This window comes from Somniosus microcephalus, chromosome 20 (genome assembly GCF_052327205.1).
Source record: "Somniosus microcephalus isolate GS21.2 chromosome 20, FLI_Smic_1.0, whole genome shotgun sequence".
Classification (NCBI taxonomy): Eukaryota; Metazoa; Chordata; class Chondrichthyes; order Squaliformes; family Somniosidae; genus Somniosus; species Somniosus microcephalus.
In genome coordinates, this window is record NC_141006.1 from 20770287 (window position 1) to 20795103 (window position 24817).

At 48.5% G+C, this 24817-nt stretch overlaps 1 protein-coding gene across 2 annotated transcripts in view; it reads left to right on the top strand.

Annotated features, from left to right (window-relative positions):
- LOC147103075 (mitogen-activated protein kinase kinase kinase 5) overlaps nucleotides 1-24817 on the top strand; it is a 201153-nt gene that overhangs the window by 166729 nt on the left and 9607 nt on the right. For both annotated transcript variants that reach the window (XM_085962370.1, XM_085962369.1), the window contains exons 26-27: nucleotides 1666-1778; nucleotides 22943-23043. In XM_085962370.1, the coding sequence (XP_085818496.1) occupies nucleotides 1666-1749 (84 nt within the window). In that variant the 3' untranslated portion in view covers nucleotides 1750-1778; nucleotides 22943-23043. Of the gene's footprint in view, nucleotides 1-1665; nucleotides 1779-22942; nucleotides 23044-24817 lie in introns of those variants that run through there.

Here is a 24817-nt window from a genome sequence, read left to right on the forward strand (position 1 = left end):
CAGTCTGTGTCTCATGACTGGTTATTGCAAATCTCATAATTACAGATTCAACGCAAGAGATAATTAATTCCACATAAAAAGGCCAAATTAAAAGCTCTCTAATTTTCAGGCTAATTGACAATATTCACCTGTAAAAAGCTGCAGTCACACAGTAAAGGTCCCTCTCCACTGTCCCAGGGCCAGGTACAATTGCAGGTTAGATGTATGCTCTGATTCCACTTACACTGCCCCGATGAGAGATTTCAGTCCCAGCCTCAGAACACTTCTTACTGCTCCACATGTCCACTTGTAACATTATCTCATTTGCTGGTCTGGGGGCTATATTTCATCAGATTCTGAAATTCCTGGATATGAATTGTGTAATTGAAAACTAGCAGAGGGCTAGATTTTAAATTTTTTTTATATCATTACCCATCCTGCTCCTTGTATTAAAATCCCTCCATGGCCTCGCCCCTCCCTATCTCTGTAACCTCCTCTGACCCTACAACCCTCCGAGAACTCTGCGGTCGTCCAATTCTGGCCTCTTGCACATCCCTGATGTTCATCGCTCCACCATTGCCGGTTGTACCTTCAGCTGTCTAGGCCCGAAGCTCTGGAATTCCCTCAATAAACCTCTCCACCTATCTCTCCTCCTTTAAGATGTTCCTTAAAACCTACCTCTTTGACCAAACTTTTGGTCACCTGTCCTAATGTCTCCTTCTTTGTCTCGGTGTCATATTTTGTCTGATAACACTCCTGTGAATCACCTTGGCACATTTTGCTACGTGACAGGCACTATATAAATGCAAGTTCTTGGGGGAGAAATTGGGTGGAGCCGCAAACGGGGCGCCAAGCTCGCCTGGGCGCCGGATTTTGCGCTGCGATCGGAGCAGCAGCGATCGCCGGAAATTCAGCTTGAGCGCCCCAAGAGGGACACGGGGCGAGGCTCGAGGCGCTCTGCGTCCCTCTTAGGGCGCTGAAACTGAATATCGCAGCGCAACGTGCCACAGCGCCACACGCTGCGGCACGGTGCGCTGCGGTACTGCAGGCCTTCCTCCCATTCTTAAGGGGGAGGGGCCAGCACCAGCGCGATGACCGATCGCGAGTGCTGGCAAAAGAGCCCGGCACTGAGGAGACGTGCCGGGCTCTCGGAAAACAGCCGGCAATGCCGCGGGGGGAGAACATGAGGCCGGGGACGGAGGTGCTGGCAGGCGGCCGCCGAAAAAAACGACCGCCCCGCACCTCCACCTTAATTTGCGCCACTGCCGCCACAGGTAGGCCCCGTGAACCGGGCGCGATTAGCGAGCGGCGCTACAGAGGCGGTCGCTGCCAAATATCGCGATCGGGGCGGTAGCGGGGCGCTGCGCACACCGATGACGTCATCGGTGGCGGCGCAGCGCAACAGGCTAACGCCGCCATTGGCGCCCCAGCTAAATATCGCGGGAGGCGTGGCCAGTGGCGCTAAAGCCACTGAGTGCCCTCTTTAGGCGCTAACTGGTGGCGCAGCCCACCAAATTTCTCCCCCCTTATCTTTTTATTGACTTTGGGGGAGAGGGCTGAATGAGAACATGCACTGCCCTTTGGGCCTGCTCTCACATCGACCCTGGCAATGGGCAATGGAATGGTAAATAGAGAATTAGCCAAATAAGTAACCTCTGTTAATTTACTGGGCCTTCTACTTTGCAGCCTTCTGGAAGACCTTGCAGAGAAAGAGAGAATGAGCCAACAGTTGCTATTACAAGCCCTCCATCAGAAGGACCACGACATTGAGTCACTACAAAGAAAATCCGAATCCATGGGTGAGTGTAAGAGTCAGCAAATAGCCGCTTGAAGCAGGTGGCAGGTTACTGGTGGACTGTCGGACGGGCAGAGGAATGTTTGGTCCTTTCCGGTTTGAGGATGGTTGAAAATGGGCAAAGAGCACCCACCCTCCACCATGCCAGTGTAATCCATCTGTTGACCAGCCATCAGATTGTTTAACTGGTTGCATTGGGAGGCAAAGGGTGGGTAGCACTTTGTAATGTCAATGTGAAATTGCACAGTGTGTTAAGGGTCACATTTTCTTCACGGGAAAACCACTGATCTCAGCTATGCCACTGTGTTGGGTGGTGGGTGGGCAAGGAGGGAGGGTAAATCAGGAGGGTAGGACCCACCTTATAGGATGAAATGTTGGCAAAGGCATGAAAACTGATCATCCTCTTGGCCAGGGAACTGTGTGTCACCCAGGAAGAACCAATAGTAATTTGTCCCATTCCCGCATATAATTTAAGCTAAAACCCCAGCGCAGTACTGAGGGAGTGCTGCACTGTCGGAGGTGCCGCCTTTCAGTTGAGACGTTAAACCCACCTCTCAGGTGGGCGTAAAAGATTCCATGGCACTATTGGAAGAGCAGGGGTGTTCTCCCCGGTGCCCCGACTGATTATCGTTCCATTGAAAGTGGGTTTTAAATGCCTTTTATGTATTCACAAAAATCAAGTTAGCACTATTATGTCCGTGAATGATTGAGACACGGACAGCAGGAGTTGAACAAAACAAGTCTTTACTGATTGAAGTCAATAGGGAAACTGAAAACACAGAGGCTCACTAGCGCCTTTTATACAGGGGTGGTCACTGCCGGTACTGCAGTCTGAGGCCAGTTATTCTCTTAAAGGTACATACACAACAATTCCTCCCCTTTTAGATAAACAGTACATAACATTCATTTAACAACTAAATGATAACTAATTACAATCACAATTACGGTTGCTAGATACATTGGTTAAGTTTAAGCAATTATAAGTTCAGTCTTTGAGGAGGCTTCCTGATTCTGTCTGGATAACGCCTCTTTGGGATATCAGGTTCTTCTGGCAAGGTTGAGTCGGGATCAATGTCGTTGTTTGGTTCATCTGCTTCCAATATCACCGATTCTGCGGTAGCTGCAATTGGTACGTCGATTTCATTGCCAGGTGTATCAGATCGTGGTGTGGAGTTGACGTTTTCCAGTGACTCTAGAATCTGGTCAGAATGGCGTCTTACAATGCTCTCTCCAATGTCCACGGTATACATGAGAGGTCCTTGCCGTGTACAAATCGTTCCTGGCTGCCATTTCTCAGTGCGGTAGTCCTGGGTCAAAACTGGTTGACCTATCTTAAAACTCCTGGTCAGCCTTTCATTCATATTCTGAAACTGCCTGTTCTCCACATCTCTTCGGACGTTTGGCTTAACCAAATCCAAGCGGCATCGTAGTCTTCGATTGAAGAACATCATGGCTGGAGTTTGGTTGGTAACCGCATGTGTCGCAAACAAGAAGTTGTCCACCTTGTGTTGTAGGGGTATATCTTCATTACACATTGCCTTGATAGCCTTCTTGAATGTTTGAACAAACCTCTCGGCCAATCCATTAGTGGCTGGATGATATGGGGCAGATGTGTAATGCTTAACACCATTGTTCTTTAAGAACCTCCGGAACTCTTCAGACACAAACTGTGGTCCATTGTCAGAGCAAATCTGTTCAGGCAGCCCATTCCTGGCGAATATGGTTCGTAAAACTGCGATAGTTTTTTCCGTGGTGGTTGAGGACATTTTTATTACCTCTGGCCACTTTGAATGTGCATCCACCGCAATTAAAAACATCGAGTCCATGAAGGGACCAGCAAAATCAATGTGCACCCTTTGCCATGGAGATGAGGGCCACTCCCATGGATGCAGAGGAGCTTGTGGTGGGGCGTTTTGGACCTTCTGGCATCCTGCACAGCTCTTGGTCATCTCTTCGATTTCTCTATCGATTCCCGGCCACCACACAAACGCTCTGGCTAAGTTCTTCATTTTTACCCCACCCAGATGACCCTCATGAAGCTCATTGAGCACTCTATCCGTCAACTTAGGTGGAATTACTACTCTGGATCCACACATCAAGGTTCCTCTGCACACTGACAGCTGTTCTCGGCGAGAATACTGGCAGCAGTGGTTCGCCATGTGCTGGCCATCCCTTCACCGTTAAATCATAGACCCGTGATAGTGTCGGGTCATTCCGTGTTTCCTTTTCTATGTTTGCATTCGTCACAGGGAGACATTCGACTATGGTCGAGTGGAATAACTCCACTGGATCCACTGCAAGGTCGTCTTCTTCCACCATCGGCAACGGTAGGCGTGACAATCCATCAGCATTCCCATGCTGTTTAGTTCCTTTGTACTCGATGTCATATTGGTGTGCCCCTAGGAAAAGGGACCACCTCTGCAGCCGTTGTGCTGTCATTATCGGTACGCCCTTCTGAGGGTTGAAAATGGAGACAAGAGGTTGATGATCGGTTAGTAGAGTAAATTTTTGACCATGCAGGTAGTGATTGAACTTCTTCACCCCCCACACTAGGCTGAGGGCCTCTCTGTCAATCTGGGCGTAGTTACGCTCGGCAGAAGTTAACGAGCGTGACGCAAAAGCTATCGGCCTCTCTAAACCATCAAGGAATTTATGTGACAGTACCGCCCCAATGCCGTAGGGAGACGCATCACACGCCAGTCTAATCAGCAGTGCTGGGTTGTAGTGAGCCAACACTTCTCTTGAAGTGATTAAGTCCTTACTCTTCTGAAAGGCCCGCTTACAATCATTGCTCCATTTCCATGCTACTCCCGTTCGTAGCAGGGCGTTCAGTGGGTGCAGAATTGTCGACAAATTCGGCAAAAACTTATGGTAGTAATTCACCAATCCGAGGAATGACCTCAGTTGTGACACATTTTCAGGCGCTGGGGCCTTAACAACCGCTTCAATTTTGTCAGGGGACTTGTGTAACCCCTCTTCATCAATCACGTGGCCACAATACGATATCTGTTTCTTAAAAAACTCGCACTTGGGGCGGTTGGCTCGTAGCCCATGTTCCCGTAGTCTAGTGAGCACCTGTTCTAGGTTGTTAAGGTGTTCACTGTCATCTTCACCTGTCACAAGGATGTCGTCCAAGTAACACTGAGTCCCCGGAATCCCTTGCAGGACTTGTTCCATCGCTCTTTGCCATATCGCCGGAGCCGATGCTACTCCGAATACCAATCGATGAGACTGGTAAAGACCTTTGTGAGTGTTTATCGTGAGATACTTCCTAGAGGATTCATCAACCTCCATCTGCAAATATGCTTGTGCTAGGTCAATTTTTGTAAAACGCTTCCCTCCAGACAGTGAGGCGAAGATGTCTTCTATCCTTGGAAGAGGATATTGTACTGTGTGAAGGACTGGGTTCACCGTCACCTTGAAATCCCCACAGATGCGAACCTTCCTTGGCTCCTCAGACCTATTGCTTAACGTTTTTGTAAAGTCTGTGGGTTGTATAGCTAAGTAATACACAGACTACAAGAGTAACTTTAACAGGACTTTACTATTCAAAGGTCAGGGCGAATCTGCCCAATAAATCCTGACACCGCACTTATATACCGGTGTGGTCACCGTTGGTATTACAGTATACAGCAGCCAAGGCAAAGTAGTGCCACACATAAAATAGTTCTCTTAAAGGTGGACGGTTACATACAGTAGTTCTCTTAAAGGTAGAATAATTACATACACTACAATCCTCCCTTTTTAGCTTACAACATACTTATTCCCCATTAACATAACATCATAACATATATACAACTTTATGCAAAACAGTTCACAGATTCAGTCTCTCTGGAGGTTTCCTGACTCTATCCGGATAACGCCTCAGTGGTGTAGTAGTTTTCGGCGGGGTAGTAGGTTCTTCTGGTAAGGTCGAGTCGGCTTGAAGGACAGTGTCAGGTTCATCTGATTCCAGTATCACCAGATCGGAGGTAGGTGTTCTGGGTATCTCTGCTTCAACATTAGCAGTGTAAGGTTGTGGAGTAGGTTGGCTCTTTGTGGATGACCCTATGATCTGGTCATCATGGCGCCTTATTATGCTGTCACCAATGTCCACGGTATACAGCAGCGGCCCTAGCCTTTTTACAATAGTTCCAGGCTGCCATTTCTCGGTACGGTCGTCCCGGGCCAAAACTTGTTGACCTATCTGAAAAGATCTAGTTGGCCTTTCATTCATGCCCTGGAATTGACGGTTCTCTACGTCCCTTCTGACGTTTGGCTTAATCAAATCCAGCCGGCATCTCAGTCTTCTATTGAAAAACATCATGGCGGGAGTTTGATTTGTGACCGCATGTGTTGCATTCCTGTACGCCAACAAGAAGTTATCTACTTTATGTTGTAAGTTGATGTTTTCATTATCCATGGCCTTCTTGAAGGTCTGGACAAACCTTTCAGCTAATCCATTGGTGGCGGGATGGTATGGGGCTGACGTGTAGTGCTTGACCCCATTGCTTTTTAAGAATTTCCTGAATTCTTCGGACACAAATTGCGGTCCATTATCAGAACAGACCTGTTCTGGCAGCCCATTCCTGGCAAACATGGTCCTTAATATTGTGATGGTTTTTTCCGTGGTGGTGGAGGACATCTTTATTACCTCCGGCCACTTGGAGTGTGCATCCACCGCTATTAGAAACATTGAGTCCATAAATGGACCAGCAAAGTCGATGTGTACCCTTTGCCAAGGAGATGAGGGCCACTCCCATGGATGCAGAGGAGCTTGTGGTGGCGCGTTTTGGACCTTCTGGCATCCTAGACAGCTCTTGGTTATTTCTTCGATGTCTCCATCAATACCTGGCCACCACACAAACGCTCTTGCTAGGTTCTTCATTTTCACTCCACCCAGATGCCCCTCGTGAAGCTCCTTTAGCACCTTATGCTGAAGTTTGGGTGGAATCACCACTCTCGATCCACACATCAAGGTTCCTCGGCACACTGACAGCTGTTCTTTTCTTTGCGAAAATGCTGGCAGCGTTGGTTCGCCATGTGCTGGCCATCCCTCCACTGTTAAATCGTAGACTCGTGAGAGAGTCGGGTCATTCCTTGTTTCATTCTCGATCATCGAATTTGTCACTGGTAGACATTCTACTATGGACGAGTGGAACATCTCTACCGGGTCCACTGCAGCCGCCTCTTCAACTACCGGCAACGGTAGGCGCGATAACCCATCAGCATTTCCATGCTGTTTGGAGCTTTTGTATTCGATGTCATATTGGTGTGCCCCAAGTAACACGGACCACCTCTGTAACCTTTGCGCTGTCATAGTGGAAATGGCCTTGTTAGGGTTGAATATGGACACCAACGGCTGGTGGTCTGTCAGTAATGTGAACTTCTTGCCCTGCAGGTAATGATTGAATTTCTTTACTCCCCACACAAGCATAGTGGTTAGCACTGTTGCCTCACAGCGCCAGAGACCCGGGTTCGAATCCGGCCTCAGGCGACTGTCTGTGTGGAGTTTGCACATTCTCCCCGTGTTTGCGTGGGTTTTCTCCGGGTGCTCCGGTTTCCTCCCACAGTCCAAAGATGTGCGGGTTAGGTTGATTGGCTATGATAAATTGACCCTTAGTGTTAGGGGGATTAAATACGTGGGGTTACTGGGATATGTGTTGGTGTAGGGGTTACGGGGATCGGGTGTGATATGTGTTGGTGCAGGCTCGATGGGCCGAAATGGCCTCTATCTGCACTGTGGGGTTTCTGTGATTTCTGTGTGAAGGCTGAGGGCCTCCCTATCTATCTGGGCGTAATTTCGCTCAGCGGAGGTCAATGATCAGGACGCAAATGCGACTGGCCTTTCCGAGCCATTTGGGAACCTGCGTGAAAGTACTGCTCCAATTCCATAAGGGGAAGCATCACAAGCTAGCCGAAGAGGTAACGTTGGGTTGAAATGAGCCAACACTTCCTCAGAGGTAATCAACGCCTTGCTTCTGCGAAAGGCCTTTTTACAGTCCTCGCTCCACTTCCATGGCACTTCTTTCCGCAACAGAGTATTCAGCGGATGCAACACCGTGGATAAATTTGGCAGAAACTTGTGATAATAATTAATCAACCCCAGAAACGATCTCAACTGTGATACGTTTTCCGGAGCGGGGGCCTTCACGACAGCTTCTATTTTGTCAGGCGACTTGTGTAGCCCCTCTTGGTCAATGACATGACCGCAGTACGAGATCCGTTTCTGGAAGAACTCACATTTCTGGCGATTAATTCGAAGGCCGTATTCCTTCAACCTGGTGAGCACCCGTTTCAAATTTGTGAGGTGTTCCTCTTCGTCTTCTCCCGTAATCACGATATCGTCCAAGTAACACTGCGTGCTTGGAATACCTTGTAAGACCTGCTGCATTGCCCTCTGCCAAATTGCTGGAGCCGAAGCTACTCCAAAAACCAGTCTATTATAACGATACAAGCCTCTGTGCGTGTTGATTGTGAGATACTGGCGCGACTCTTCCTCGACTTCCATTTGTAAGTATGCTTGTGCCAGGTCTATCTTGGTGAAGTGTTGCCCGCCAGACAATGAAGCAAAGATATCCTCAATCCGTGGAAGCGGGTATTGTACCGTGTGAAGCACCGGATTAACTGTGATCTTGAAGTCTCCACAGATGCGGACCTTTCCCAGTCCCCCTGGCTTGTTACTTGATGAAGACGTCATGACGGGAACAATGGGCGTGGCCCACTCACTCCAGTCCACCTTAGACAGCACCCCTGAACGTTCAAGCTCTTCCAGTTCTGCCTCCACAGCAGGTCGTATCGCGTAAGGTACCGATCTGGCTTTGAAAAATTTTGGGCTTGCATGTTCTGCAATCTTGATTTTTGCTTTAATTCCTCTCAGTGTTCCCAGTCCTTGCTGGAATACCTCTTTAGCTTCGTCCAATATTCTGGACAACCGTTCAGGTTTGACCCCTTCCTTTCCAGAATCTACCGTCATTGTGTTTAGCGAATGCCAGTCTATCTTTATTTTCCTGATCCATTCCCGTCCCAGAAGTGGTGGACCTCCCTCGGGCAGCACATACATGTCCATCCTTTGGTGATCTTTGTCCTTGTATCTCACCTTGACTTCTATCTTTCCGATGGGATATACTTTGTGCCCCGTGTATGTCTGCAATACCATCTCTGTATCCCGTAGGGGAATATGTTTGAATAACTTTTTGTAATCATGCTTATTCATGACCGTCAGCGCCAATCCGGTGTCCACTTCCATCTTCACTTGGACTTTTGCAATCTGTAGTGTGATCCAGATAGTTTGTCGGTCAGCTTCTTTACTCACATTGTGAATCCTCAGACTACCCAGTTCCTTGCTGTTGGAGTCTGCGTCTGAATTCTGTTTATCTGGACTCTTCCCAGTCACCTCATGTACCTTTCTGTACTTCTTCTGCGGTGACTTATTATTGCTGGTCATCTTTCCTGCCCGGCATACCTTAGCTATGTGGCCAAGCTTGCCACATTTCCTACATTCCTGGTTTTTAACCCAGCATTGGTTCTGGTCGTGTGTTGTCTTCCCACAACGATAACATTTCGTTGTACTCGAAGTCATTTGATCCACTCTGAGTACCGCTGCCTTCCGCTGCATTTCCGCCGTGCCTCTCGCTGCGGCTTCGTGCGATGCTGCAATAAGGACAGCCTTATCAAGTGTAAGATCGTTCTCTTCGAGCAGTCGTTTTTGTGTTCCTTCCTTCGACATTCCGCACACGAACTTGTCTCTCAGTGCCTCTGGCAGATTTACCCCAAACTGGCAGTATCTTGCTAGCCTCCGCAGTTCAACCAGGTACTCCGCGTTGCTTTCCTCTTTTCGTTGCATTCTCATATAAAATTTAGATCGTTCCGCTAACATCAGCGGTGCGGGGTTAAAATGATCCTTCAGGACAGCAACAATATTAGCGAAAGACTGATCTGCCGGTTTAGCTGGTGATAGAAGATGCTTCAATAACCCGTATATTCTCACACCCATTAAGTTTAGTAAGGTTAGAGCTTTTTCATAATTTGCTAACTTATTGGCCGTACAATATATCTCGATGCGTTCTACATACGTGGGCCAATCTTCCACCTCGGCATCGAACCCGTTGATGTTACTACGCTTAGGCATCTTCACCTCTTCCTGAGAAACAACAACAATATTCTTTAACTTTTTCTTTTTTCTTTTTCCAAGATGGCGGTTTCCCGCGCTTATCTTCTTTCCCTGCCCAATTTCAAAATGGCGGTTCCCGCTTCTGTCTTCTTCCCCGCCTACTGGCGGCTTCCCGCGTTTCTTCCCCTGGCGGGAGGGGTAAGCTTTCCCTCGGGCGACGGCCGCTGGCTTTCGCGGTTCGCAGCCTGTGCGTCGGCTTCAGCGCGTTCCCTTCTCTCGGCAGGGCAACCGGCGCTGGGTACAACCCGTTGGCGGCGAACAGTTTCAGCCGCTGGGCTGGTTCTCGCTCGGCCTTCCTTGCTCGGGCTCTGTCTCTCCCGCTCGCTCGGGCTCCCAATCGCGCCTCCCAGCCCTCTCGCAGTCCGGTGCTTCCCTCCCCGGCTGCGGCTGAGTTCTCCGCGGTTTATTTATTTTATCTCTTCCCGCGCCCTACGATCCCGGTCGCCGCTTTTCGTGGCCCCGGTCGCTGCCGGCCTTTTTCACCGGTCGCGGTCTAACTGTCTCACGACGCCGTTGCGTCTCCCAGCCCGCTTGTACCGCGGCTTCCGTGCTCCACGCTGCCCCCGTCTCAGCGCCTCTGGGCCCGACTTCTGTCCGGCTCCTTTCCCCCCCGACCGTGGTCGAGTTCACCGCCCTTCTCCTTCATTGATTTTATTTATTTTCCCTTTACTCACAGTCACCATGGCCGACTTGCTTCTCGTGCTGCTCGGCTCAAGCACCACCGTGGCAGAAGGGACAATCCGTGCCTGTTGCTGATGGAAGGCTGCGTGTCTGAAGTCTTCCTTCTTTCTTGCTGTGCAGACTCGAGTTTTCTCTCAGCAGAACGACGAGGGCGGTTGCCTCTTCTCGACGCTTCGTTAACTGCTTCGGACGTATTGCTGCACGCAGGGTAAGATCGAACTCGTCGCCACTGTAAAGTCTGTGGGTTGTATAGCGAAGTAATACACAGACTACAAGAGTAACTTTAACAGGACTTTACTATTCGAAGGTCAGGGCGAATCTGCCCAATAAATCCTGACACCGCACTTATATACCGGTGTGGTCACCGTTGGTATTACAGTATACAGCAGCCAAGGCAAAGTAGTGCCACACATAAAATAGTTCTCTTAAAGGTGGACGGTTACATACAGTAGTTCTCTTAAAGGTAGAATAGTTACATACACTACAGTTTTCTTCATGACAGGAATGATGGGTGTCGCCCACTCGCTCCAGTCGACCTTAGACAACACGCCTGCCTTCTCCAGATTCTCCAGCTCTGCCTCGACGGCTGGGTGAATTGCATATGGTACCGGTCTTGCTTTGAAAAACTTGGGAATTGCATTCTCTTCTATTTTTATCGAGGCGGTTACGCCTTTAAGAGTGCCCAGTTCTTGTTGAAATACCTCTTTGGCGTTAGCTAAGATTGTTGACAATCGTCCAGGAGTGACGTCGTCATCTTTTTTACAGTCCACCGTCATTGCATGAATGGAGTGCCAATCTAAGTTTATCTTCCTGATCCATTCACGTCCCAATAACGGTGGTCCACCATTTTGCAGTATGTAGAGATACAATTTCCGTATTTTCTTGCCGTTGTATTCGACAGGCACCCTTATTTTTCCTCTGGGGTATACTTTTTGCCCCGTATACGTCGTCAAGACGATGGATGTCTCTCTCAAGGGTATGTGTGAGAATAGCCGCTCGTAGTCTCGTCGATTGATGATGGTTAGCGCTGATCCTGTATCCAATTCCATTTTAACTTGGGACCCTGCTATCGTGAGGGTGACCCAAATGGTTCGGTGATCCTCTTTTGCGACTACATTGTGAAGTTTGAGACAGCTTAGTCTCCTGTTCCCAGATTCACTATCGCTCATCTGGTCTTCGGAACTACTGTCCGTCATCTTTTGTACTTTCTTGTACGGTTCCTTAGTAGCCTTTTTGTTGTCGCTGGTCTTCTTCCCAGACCTGCAAATTCGTGCAATGTGTCCCATCTTTCCGCATTGCCTGCATATTTTGTCTTTGGACCAGCAGTCCTTCTGGTCATGGTTAGTTCTGCCGCAGCAATAACATTTTGCAAATCCCCGTGTCATTTCGTGGCTGCCGTATTCCTGTGGCTTTTGTTGAATTTCTGCAGCTCCCCTGGCTGCTGCTTCGTACGATACTGCCACGCTGAAAGCCTTATCTAGCGTCAGCTCTTTCTCTGAGAGTAACTTCTTCTGTGTTCCTTCACTCAGGAGTCCACAGACAAATTTGTCCCGCAGGGTATCTGCCAGTCCTGCTCCGAACTGGCAGTGCTTTGATAGCTTGCGTAGTTCCGTAAGGTACTCAGCATTGCTCTCATCTTTATGCTGAGTTCTCCTGTGGAATTTAAATCTTTCTGCTATCAACAGCGGTGCAGGGTTTAGGTGTTCCTGTAGGACAGCAACAATTTCGTTAAGACTCTTCGCCTTCGGTTTGGCTGGAGTAATCGGGTCCCGCAATAGGCCGTACGTTCTAGCGCCCATTAAGTTTAGCAATACCGATGCCTTTTTCTCATCGGCTATTTCGTTTGCCTCGCAATATACCTCGACTCTTTCCACATACGTGGTCCAGTCCTCTATTGTATTATCAAAGGCAGTGATACAGCCAGTCTTCGGCATCTTGAAAATCTAAAATGGCGCCTCCCGCGCTTTGCCTTCATTCCCCGCTGATTAAGATGGCGCCTCCCGCGCTTTGCCTTCTTCCCCGCTGTTGCTAGTGCTGCTTTCCGCGGTTCCCGTTGCAACCTGCAGCTCCTCGCGGTTTCTTGCGCGTTTAATATTTCTTTTTTTATTATTTTCCCGTCGTGGAACAACCCTGTGGGACTCTTGGCTCCCTCTTCTCGGGTCTATACGCAGCCCGGCTTCGTAGCACCGGCCGCGCCCTGTGTGCTCCACCCTCTCTCTCTCCTCTTCCCGACAACGCTGCTCGGCCCCGTTGCAAGCCACCCGCTCAAGTTCGCAAACGCCGCAGCCCAGGAAGGATCAGTACTACCTGCCACCAGCCCGATTAGCTGAAGCACCGTCGACAGGAATCAGGCCCCGCTTTCGACAGCTTTTCCAGCAATCTTCAACTCCGCTAACACAGGGGCGGATGCCCACGGTCGACGCCCGTTTCTACTGCTTCTTTCTTCCTTCTGGCCTCGACCTCTGCTCACGTCGCTGCAGGAATGGATCCCAGGAGGTGGTGCAGACTGTAGGTAAGTTCGTATCTGCTCGTCGCCAGTATTATGTCCGTGAATGATTGAGACACGGACAGCAGGAGTTGAACAAAACAAGCCTTTACTGATTGAAGTCAATAGGGAAACTGAAAACACAGAGGCTCACTAGCGCCTTTTATACAGGGGTGGTCACTGCCAGTACTGCAGTCTGAGACCAGTTATTCTCTTAAAGGTACATACACAACAAGCACTAACGTAACCGGGCATTAATCCGGTGGGCATAGAGAAGACGTTTCCACTTGTGGAGATTCCTAAACTAGGGCCATTAATAAAAAATATCCACTAATAAATCCAAAAGGGAATTCAGGAGAAGCTTCTTTAGCCAGAGAAACGTTCCTCAACCCATACCTAAAAACAGAATATCTGGTCATTTATCACATTGCTGTTTGTGGGACCTTGCTGGGCGCAAATTGGCTGTTGCGTTTGCCTACATTACAATAGTGCACTTCAAAAGTAATTCATTGCCTGTGAGGTGCTTTGCGATGTCCCGAGGACATGAAAGATGGTATATCAATGCAAGCTCTTTCCTTGTTTAAGAGCAAGTGGGCAAAAAATGGGTGAGCAGAAAGCAAATTTTGCTAAAACATTTTTAAAAATTGAACCAAAGTAGACCATTTTGTCCTTGTACAAGACCTTGGTTCGGCCTCCATTAGAATACCGTGCTCAGTTTTGATGGTCTCATATGGTGGGGGATATTGAGTCTTTGGAAAAGGTGCAGAGGAGGGCTCCAAGACTAATTCCCAGTTCAAAACACCTTAGTTACCTAGAAAGGCTCATCAATATACTTTAGAGAAGCGTAGACTTAGCAATGTGGCTGCGGAGCTCCTAATCCGACCCTGGAGCACATCATTGAGCACTGCCCTCAGAGGAAATTCACAGGCAGCCTACAAGATATCCACGCTGTTACACCGGGAGCTTTGGCCTGGATATCTGACTTCGATATTGACATTTACTTTGCTTTGCTACTGCCATACGAAAGAAGAAGAAGAAGGGATGATTTGTAAAGTTTATAAACTAATGAAGCACTGTGTTTATGTATACCAATTATTTCAACTGGATTGATTGAGGGGACCAGGGGTCACACTTACAAGTTATATAAGGGCAGAACTAGGTTGGATGTTGGTTCTTCATTTCCCAGAGTCATAGAGTTTTACAGCACAGAAAGAGGCCCTTCGGCCCATCGTGTCTGCGCCGCCCATCCATCCCTGTCCAGTCTAATCCCATTTTCCAGCATTTGGTCCATAGCCTTGTATGCAATGGCATTTCAAGTGCTCATCCAAATGCTTCTTGAATGTTGTGAGGGTTCCTGCCTCTACCACCCTTTCAGGCATTGAGTTCCACATTCCAACCACCCTCTGGGTGAAAAAGTTCCTCCTCAAATCCCCTCTAAATCTCCTGCCCCTTACCCTGAATCTATGCCCCCTTGTTATTGACCCCCCTACTAAGGGGAAAAGTTCCTCTTTATCTACCCTATCTATGCCCCTCATCATTTTGTACACCTCAATCAGGTCCCCCTCTCAGCGTTCTTTGCTCCAAGGAAAACAACCCCAGCCTGTCCAGCCTCTCTTCATAGCTGAGGCACTCCATCCCAGGTAACATCCTGGTGAATCTTCTCTGCACCCTCTCCAAAGCAATCACATCCTTCCTATAGTGAGGCGACCAGAACTGCACACAGTACTCCAGCTGTGGCCTCACCAGCGTTTTGTACAGCTCCATCATAACCTCCCTGCTCTTATAGTCTATGCCTCGGCTAATGAAGGCAAGTATCCCATATGCCTTTTTAACCACCTTATCTACCTGTTCCGCTGCCTTCAGGGATCTATGTACATGTACACCAAGGTCCCTCTGACCCTCTGTACTTCCTAGGGTCCTACCACTCATTGTGTATTCCCTTGCCTTATTTGTCCGTCCAAAATGCATCACCTCGCACTTTTCAGGGTTAAATTCCATTTGCCACTTTTCCGCCCATCTGACCAACCCGTTTATATCGTCCTGTAGCCTGAGGCTTTCCTCCTCACAATTTACCACCCCACCAATTTTCGTGTCATCTGTGAACTTACTGATCATACCTTTTACATTCTCATCCAAATCATTTATGTAGATCACAAACAACAAGGGACCCAGCACCGATCCCTGAGGTACCCCACTGGACACAGGCTTCCAGTCATAAAAGCAACCTTCGACCATCACCCTCTGCCTCCTGCCACTCAGCCAGTTTAGGATCCAACGCGCCAAGGCACCCTGGATCCCAAGGGCTCTTACCTTCTTGACCAGTCTCCTATGCGGGACTTTGTCAAAAGCTTTACTGAAGTCCATGTAAACCACATCCACAGCATTTCCCTCATCCACCCCCCTAGGCACCCCCTCGAAAAATTCAATCAGATTTGTCAGACATGATTTACCCTTGACAAAGCCATGCTGACTGTCCCCGATTAATCCTTGCCTCTCCAAGTGGAGACTAATTTTGTCCCTCAGAATTTTTTCCAATAATTTCCCTACCACAGATGTTAGGCTCACTGGCCTGTAATTCCCTGGTTTATCCCTGCTACCCTTCTTGAATAATGGTACTACGTTAGCTGTTCTCCAGTCCTCTGGTACATCCCCTGTGGCCAGAGAGGTTCTGAAAATTTGTGTCAGAGCCCCTGCAATCTCCTCCTTTGCCTCCCACAGCAGCCTGGGATACATCTCGTCCGGGCCTGGGGATTTATCCACTTTTTGGCCTGCTAAAACCGCTAGCACCTCCCCCCTCTCGATGCTAATATGTTCAAGTATGTCACAGTCCCCTTGCCCGATTTCTATGTCTGCATCGTCTTTCTCCATAGTGAACACAGATGCAAAAAATTCATTTAAAACCCCGCCTACATCATCTGGCTCTACACACAGATTGCCACTTTGGTCCCGAATGGGCCCTACCCTTTCCCTGGTTATCCTCTTGCCCTTAATATACTTATAAAACATCTTAGGATTTTCCTTTATTTTGCTCGCCAGTGTTATTTCATGACCCCTCCTCGCCCTCCTAATTTCTTTTTTAAGTATGCCCCTGCACTTTTTATACTCCTCTAGGGCTTCTTCCGCCTTTAGTCTTTTGTAACTGCCAAAAGCCCCCCTTTTATTTCTAATGCATTTTTGTATATCCCTTGTCATCCAAGGTTCCCTTTGCTTGTTGGTCCCACCCTTGACCTTTACAGGAACATGTTGGCGTTGTACTCTCTCTATTTCCCTTCTGAAAGTCTCCCACTGTTTTGATGTGGATTTTCCTATAAGTAGCTGCTCCCAGTCCACTTTGGCCAGATCCTGCCTTATCATATTAAAATCGGCCTTCCCCCAATTTAGAACCCTTATTTCCGGGCCGTCTTTGTCTTTTTCCATGACCACCTTAAATCTCACCGAATTATGGTCACTGTCGCCAAAATGCTCTCCTACTGACACTTCCACCACTTGCCCGGCTACATTCCCCAGAATTAGGTCCAGTACCGCCCCCTCTCTTGTAGGACTTTCTACATGTTGGCTCAAAAAGCTCTCCTGGATGCACTTTAAGAATTCTGCACCCTCTAAGCCTTTCACACTCTGACTATCCCAATTTATATTGGGGAAGTTGAAATCCCCCACTATTATTACCCTATTATTTTCGCACTTTTCTGAGATTTGCCTACATATCTGTTCCTCTATCTCCCCCTGACTGTTTGGGGGCCTATAGTACACTCCCAGCAAAGTGCTTGCCCCCTTTTTGTTTTTAAGTTCTACCCATATGGCCTCATTAGAGGAACCCGCTAATATATCATCCCTCCTTACAGCAGTAATTGACTCCTTAATTAATATTGCAACACCCCCTCCCCTTTTACACCCCCCTCTGTCTCTCCTGAAGATTCTATACCCCGGAATATTGAGCTGCCAGTCCTGACCCTCCCTCAACCATGTCTCCGTGATAGCAACAATATCGTACTCCCATGTGTTCAACAACAACTTCAGTTCATCCACCTTATTTGCAAGACTCCTTGCATTAAAATAAATGCCTTCCAGCCCTGCCATATTCTCTTTTGCCTTCACATATTTGCTCTGCCTTCCCAGCTGACTTGTTTTTCCCTCTGTATTTGGCTGTAAATCACCCCCTACTATAGCTCCACTCTGTACCCCATCCCCCTGCCAAGTTAGTTTAAACCCCCCCCAGCAGTGCTAGCAAACCTCCCCGCAAGGGTATTGGTTCCCCTCTGGTTCAGGTGTAAACCGTCCGACTTGTACAAATCCCACCTTTCCCAGAAGCAGACCCAGTGATCCAGGAAACTAAAGCCCTCCCCCCTGCACCATCCCTTTAGCCACGCATTCATCTGTTCTATCTTCCTATTCCTATACTCACTAGCACGTGGCACTGGGAGTAATCCAGAGATTACAACCCTTGAGGTCCTGCTCTTTAATCCTTCACCTAGCTCCCTAAATTCTTGCTGCAGGACCTCATCCCTCTTTTTACCTATGTCGTTGGTACCAATGTGGACCACGACCACTGGCTGTTCACCCTCCCCCTCCAGAATGCCCTGCAGCTGCTCAGTGACATCCTTGACCCTGGCACCAGGGAGGCAACAAACCATCCTGGATTCACGTCTACAGCCACAGAAACGCCTGTCTGTTTCCCTTACTATAGAATCCCCTACCACTGTTGCTCTCCCACTCTTTTTCCCCCCTTCCTGGGCAGCAGGAGCACCCCCAGTGCCAGGAAGTTGGCTGCTGCTGCCTTCCCCTGGTGAGTCATCCCCCTCAACAGTATCCAACTTGGTATACTTGTTTGAAAGGGGGATGTCCGCAGGGGTTCCCTGCACTACCTGCCTGCCTTTGTTGCTCAGCCTGATGGTCACCCCCTGTGCTGCCCTACCCTGAGGCGTGAACAACTCGCTAAACGTGCTATCCACGAGCCTCTCAGCATCGCGCATGCTCCAAAATTCATCCACCCGCAGCTCGAGCGCCGCAATGCGGTCTACAAGTAGCTGCAGCTGGATGCATTTCCCGCACACATGGTCGTCAGGGACACTGGCAGCATCCCTGACTTCCCACATGGAGCAAGAGGAGCAGAACACGGGTCTGAACTCTCCTGCCATGACTTACTCCTTTAATTAATTTAATAATTTATTCAATACCCCAGTTACAGGTATACTCTAGGGCGCTTTATTTACCAACTATCCCCACTACACCACAGAAATTTACACCACAGAATTCAAGCTTGTATTGAAAAAAGAGAAATACTCACCAACCAATCACCTACCTGCTCCCTGGTGACGTCACACACTGATTACTTTTTACCTCTCTCCCCGCTGCTGAGTTGGTCGGGCCTCGCTGGTGCCTCCGGTTTTTATACCGGGCTCCTCACCACGCTGCTCCCTGCTCCGAGTGCTCTGGCCTCGCTGGTGCCTCCGGTTTTTATACCGGGCTCCTCACCACGCTGCTCCCTGCTCCGAGTGCTCTGGCCTCGCTGGTGCCTCCGGTTTTTATACCGGGCTCCTCACCACGCTGCTCCCTGCTCCGAGTGCTCTGGCCTCGCTGGTGCCTCCGGTTTTTATACCGGGCTCCTCACCACGCTGCCCCCTGCTCCGAGTGCTCTGGCCTCGCTGGTGCCTCCAGAGAATAGTGGACCTGTGGAGCAGGCTGCCGGCTCGTGCGGTGGACGCTGATTCACTGAATTCCTTCGAGCGAGAGCTAGACTTATTTCTGGCTGGGGTGGAGATCACCTTGCACGATAGGTAGGATTCCTGTAACGTAATAAGGGCCAATGTGATCTCCTGGACTAGTTTTGACCGCTTAAGGGGGGGCGTGGAGGGGAGGGTCAGCGAGGAATTTTCTAGATTTCTTTTCTCTAATTAGCCCGGGTTTTTATCTGGTTTTGTTTTGCCTCTCCCAGGGGATTACATGACTCTGAGTGAGGGGAGGAGGAGGGAAATGTCTGTATCGTGACGCATAAGGCATCACAGCTGTGTGAGACAGGTTGGATGGACCAGAGGGTCTTTTCCTGTCTGACATTTTCCTATGTATCACCTTGTACTGTTACTGATTAAATTGTGGCATGTTTAGTTTGTTGGATTTGTTGAGCGAGGGGGAGATAGAACGGAAAAAGGATTGTGTCTGAGATCATCCACCATTAAAAAGAAAGACAATAGTAAAATACTGTGGATGCTGGAAATCTGAAATAACAACAGAAAATGCTGGAAACACTCAGCAGGCCAGGCAGCATCCACGGATTTTCTGTTGTTATATTAAAAAGAAAGACTTGCATTTACAACCTCAGAACGTCCCAAAGCGCTTCACAGCCAATGAAGTACTTTTGTTGAAGGGTGAGTCAGTGTTGCGGCAGCCAATTTGCGCACAGCAAGGTCACACAAACAGCACTGTGATAATGACCAGATAATCTGTTTTTAGCGATGATGGTTGAGGGATAATTATTGGCCTGGACACCAGGGGGAGCTCCCCTGCTCTTCTCCGGAATAATGCTGTTGAACTTATAAGGTGGCACGGTGCCAACTGCAGGCTTGATTACTGCAGCTGTGTAGACAGAGTGAGATCACAGTGCCAGGGTGTGCGCCAGTCAGTGAAAGGGGCAGGTGTGATGGGCGGGGTGCGGGGCCCTTGCAAGTTGCTGCGTGCTCGCTACTATCATGAGTGGCCCAAATTCAGGTCGAGAACAAGGATGTATTTAGACATGAGAACAGTTTGTTTTTATTTTGTTTCCTTTTGCTCGTCCCATGAAGACTCATCGGGGTGCCATTTATAACACCACCGACTGGGTGGTTATCTGGTGGCGCCGATCGCCCGCCCTTTATAGGACCCTCCTGATTTCCATTCCATTGAAAGTGAGTTTTAAATGCCTTTTATGTATTCACAAAAATCGAGTGGGCATTGACGTAATCAGACAGTAATCTGTTGGATGTGGAGAAGATGTTTCCACTTGTGGGGGGCGTCCTAAACTAGGGGCCATTGATATAATAAGATCGTCATTAATAAATCCAATGGGGAATTCAGGAGAAACTTCTTTACCCAGAGGGTGGTGAGAATGTGGAACTTGCTACCATGTGGCGTAGTTGAGACAACTAGCATAGATGGATTTCAGGGAAGCTAGAGAAGCACAACAGGAAGAAAGGAATAACAGGATATGTTGATAGGGTGAGAGGAAGAAAGGTGGGAGGAGGCTCGTGTGGAGCACAAACACCGGTATGGACCAGTTGGGCCGAATGGCCTGTTTCTGTGCTGTAAATTCCCTGTAACCCACTTCGATATAAATATTGAGCAATGTGGGCTGCGGCCATGAGGGCTGAACTGGAGCGAGTTTGTGGGGAGAAATGGCGAGTATTGGGTCAGTGCACCGATCCCACGTTTCCCGGCAGAGCGCTGTGCTGGAAGGGAGCGTGAGTTCGGAGTAAGGGCCTACACTGCTAGAGCGCAGGGCCTCCGATCGGCACTCACTTGGAGTGCAGCTCCCCGCCGACAGCGTGGGATCGGTGAGCTTACCTTTCAGTTCAGTAATATGTAAAATTACATTTTATATAAAGTCAGTGTATGAGTTTCATTCCATCGTGTTCCTTTTAAACGCACATTTGCGCTTCAAGGAGATGAAAGGCTAGCGTATTAAACCATCCACGAGTGAGCCGGTTGGAACGGTGTCGAGGCAGCTGGGGTTTTCAATCTCAGTGGAACGAAAATCAGGAGGGTCCTATAAAGGGCGGGCGATCCGCTCCACCGGATAACCACCCGGTCGGTGGCGTTATAAATTTTGAGTGGATAGTTGTGGTTTGGCCTTCACTTTCCTCTCTTCAACGAAACCACCCGGTGTGGCACCACGGTCTAGATTGAGGCAACTGTGGCAGCTGCCCCGGGAGAAACAGGAACAACTGCGTCCCTCACACCTGTCACTTCAAAGATGCCGAGAGCTCATTTTTGTTTCTTCAAGAGCCTTTTGTTTTCAGATTTCAATGAGGATGCGCGCCAGGGTTTAGCAATTGAACTCAACTTGTCCAATCACAACAGCAAAATAAAGCGGATGCTGCAAATCTGAAATAACAACAGAAAATGCTGGAAACACTCAGCAGGACAGGCAGCATCCGGGGAGAGAGAAACAGAGTTAACGTTTCAGGTCTGGGACCCTTCAAGGGTCATAGATCTGAAACGTTAACCCTGTTTCTCTCTCCCCGGATGCTGCCTGTCCTGCTGAGTGAGTCCACAGCATTTTCTGTTGTTATTCCTGGTCAAATTACAGTTGCTCTTCCTCCACCGCCGCCAACCCCACCCCCACCCACCCCGCACCAGAAGGAAGGAAACTACCACCGCCAGTGTCAGCCGGGTGCACTCTTGCCTCACAGAAATGGTTGTGGGTTCAAGTCCCACCCCGGGTCTTAAGCACACTGTCAACAACTTGCATTTATACAGCACCTTTCAGACAGAGAAACGTCCCAAGGTGCTTCACAGAAGTGGAAGGGATATGGATCCCGAGCCAAAGAGGTGGGTTTCAAGGAGGGCCTTAAAGGAGCAGGCCAGTGCCTCAGTGCAGTGCTGAGGGGTCGGAGGTGCGTCTGTCAGATGAGATGTACAGGTAGAAATTGAAAGTCTCGTGGCACTATTTGAAGAGGAGCAGGCGCGATCTCCCTGGCCAACATTCCTCCCTCAACCAACATCACCAAACATAGATTAACTGCTTCTCTTTCTCTTTCCTTCTGATTTGGTTTTGCAATGTCTACATTGAGGCAGTTCATTCCTGTCTCTCTCGTATTGTCGGCTTTAGGGCATCATAAGGGGGCTGCACACAAGTTCCTAACGCCACAGAAATGTTGTTTTACCCCAGAAATGAAGGATGAGGGACCGTGTTAATCTATTTTGCTGAAATACACTGAACTGTAAACATTCCCGCAGTGTAAGTGGCCCATAGGACCGGGTCACAGAGTGGAAGGGCAGGAGTTCGATGCCCCTGCGGGGTACAGCAGGTATTGCACTGGGCACATGTCTTGGCCTCGACTCAGCCCCACCGCACAGCAGCGAGAGATGATCAAGGGCAGGGTCAACCTTGCTGCTGTCACTCAGCCCCTAGTGCCAAGCTGAAGAGCAGAATTGGGAGGCCTGGGAGTGCTCTTCGCCGTGGGAAGTGCACCAATGGTGCGAGCTGTTAGGAGAGAAAAGGTGGAGAATTAGAAGGATTTCATCCAGTCAATAATATGGAGTAAATTTGAATTGACTGGGCCTGAGAAACAATCTTCCCTGCCTTTAATCCCTGGCTTAATGACTTACTCCATCTGGAGAACTGTGTATAGATTCATCTTGGAATCATGGGAAGTATATTACTGCCCTTGAGATGGGTTTGGGGGGGACAACAAACTGGATCCCAGGTGTCGGGACTCTAAGTTATAAAGAAGAGTTAAGGAAGTTGGACTTATTCTCTTTGGAAAAGCGGAGACTTTGAGTTGCCACAATGGAAGTTTTTTCGGATTTATGGGTGATTGATTGATCCAGTGTGCCACTGATGGCGAAGGGTCCAAAATCCAGGTGACTCGAGCGGAGGAGTAAAAAAGGACTTCTTCAGAACTTTTTTCTTTAAGGTAGTACACTAGAAACAATCTTTAAAATGAATGGATAAATGGGTTCAAGCGACATTGGATGTGTTTCTGGAGTGAGATTGGATTGAGGGATAGGTTGTTTTGAGATCGATCAAGAAAGGTTGGACATGTTGACTGTTCCCTGTGCTAATTCAGATTGAAAATCATATCTCTGTCTCTCAAATGTGAAAATGGAACAGCTTGTTAAAGTTCTCTTCAATGTTCTTGGCCATATGTCCTTTCAGTTGCTCTTTGCAACCTCCAGTCGGCTTCGGTGGATTCTGAAACCGAGGAACTCACACGGTGGCTGTCGACAAAACAAATCGATCAACGGACAATTGACAAGGTAAGAAGAAGTATTGAGGTTTGTGTATGGTGTTATGGGCTTATAGTGGGAGGCATTCAGAGGGAGAGATGTTTACAGATGTTACAAGGTTCAAGGTGGGACCCTGAGAGGGGGCGGGAGGGGGCTAACAAGGGGATGGCATGTTGAGATGTTTTTATAGTGAGTTACCAAGCAAGTGTGTCAAGAGGGCATCATACAGAGGACAGGGAGAGATGAGAGATTACTGCCGGAGCAGCTTTGGGAGTGTTGCAATGGGTCTCAGAGCCTTGATCTAGGGAAGTGAAGAATGCGACCAAGTTCTGCTCCTCATCGCTATCCAGCATGCGTAGGTGTTCAGGTTTGCCGGGTGAGGCTTTGCTGGCTCTACCCTTTCTATGGGGCGTCTGCCAGTACCTGTGCACATACATAATGAGTGGCCATTCGCATGATGTACTAGAGGGGTGGGCTTAACAGTGGAACTGTACCCTAACGGGAGTCAACAGCATCAGAAGAGAAGTGGAGATAACAAAAACATCTTACATTTATATAGCGCCTTTAACGCATTAAAACGTCCCAAGGTGCTTCACAGGAGCTTAATCGGGCAAAAATTGACACCGAGCCAAAGAAGGAGACTTTAGGACTGGTGACCCAAACTTGGTCCAAGAGGGAGGTTTTAAGGAGCGTCTTAAAGGACGAGAGAGAGGTAGAGAGATGGAATATTTAAGGAGGGAATGCCAGAGCTTAGGGCCAAGGCAGCTGAAGGCATGGCCGCCAATGATGGAGCGATTAAAATCAGAGATGCACAAGAGGCCAGAATTGCAGGAGTGCAGATATCTCGGAGGGTCGTAGGGCTGGAGGAGATTACAGAGATAGGGAGGGACGAGGCTATGAAGGAGTTTGAAAACAAGGATAACAATTTTAAAATCGAAAGCGTTGCCGGACCAGGAGCCAGTGTAGGTCAGCGAGTACAGGGACTTTACGTGCGTTAGGATACAGGCAGCAAGGGAAAAACAATTAATGAAGCACATGATAAACCTTCAGCAAGGTTAGAGATTAGAAAAAAAATCCCTCAGGTTAGTGGACATGGAGAATAGATTCCGAGCACAAGATCTGGGCTGACACTCCAGTGCAGTACTGAGGGAGTGCTGCAGTGTCAGAGGTGCCGTCTTTCAGATGAGACATTAAACAGAGGCCCCGTCTACTCTCTCAGGGGTATATAAAAGATCCCATGGGACTATTTCGAAGAAGAGCAGGTGAGTTCTCCCCGGTATCCTGAACAATATTTACACCCCAGCCAACATCACTAAAATAGATTATCTGGTCATTATCACATTGCTGTTTGTGGGACCTTGCTGTGCGCCAATTGGTTGCCGCGTTTCCTACATTACAACAGTGACTACACTTCAAAAGTACTTCATTGGCTATAAAACGCTTTGCGATGTCCTGAGATTGTGAAAGGCAGTATATAAATGGGAGTTCTTCTTCTTCCAGTAATAGATTCGGGGTCAATTGAAGCCTTAGTAAGGGAGCCGGTTGATATCCGTTGAGAAGAGGGATTGAGGGTTCAAGATAGTAACAGTGTTGCATTGATTCTTTTCAAGAGACCTAGAAGAAGGAATGTAGTTTTCACTAAAAGATTAAATCAACAGTTGGCGTGAGAGAGCTCAGGTTAAAGAATTCAAACATAGATTGGGGGTGGAGCTGATTTGATAGATTGAAAGTTCTTGCTTCAGACTTTGTTCTTGCAGTAGAAGTCGTACATTGTACCACTAGAATTAGCGGACTCTCTGAATGG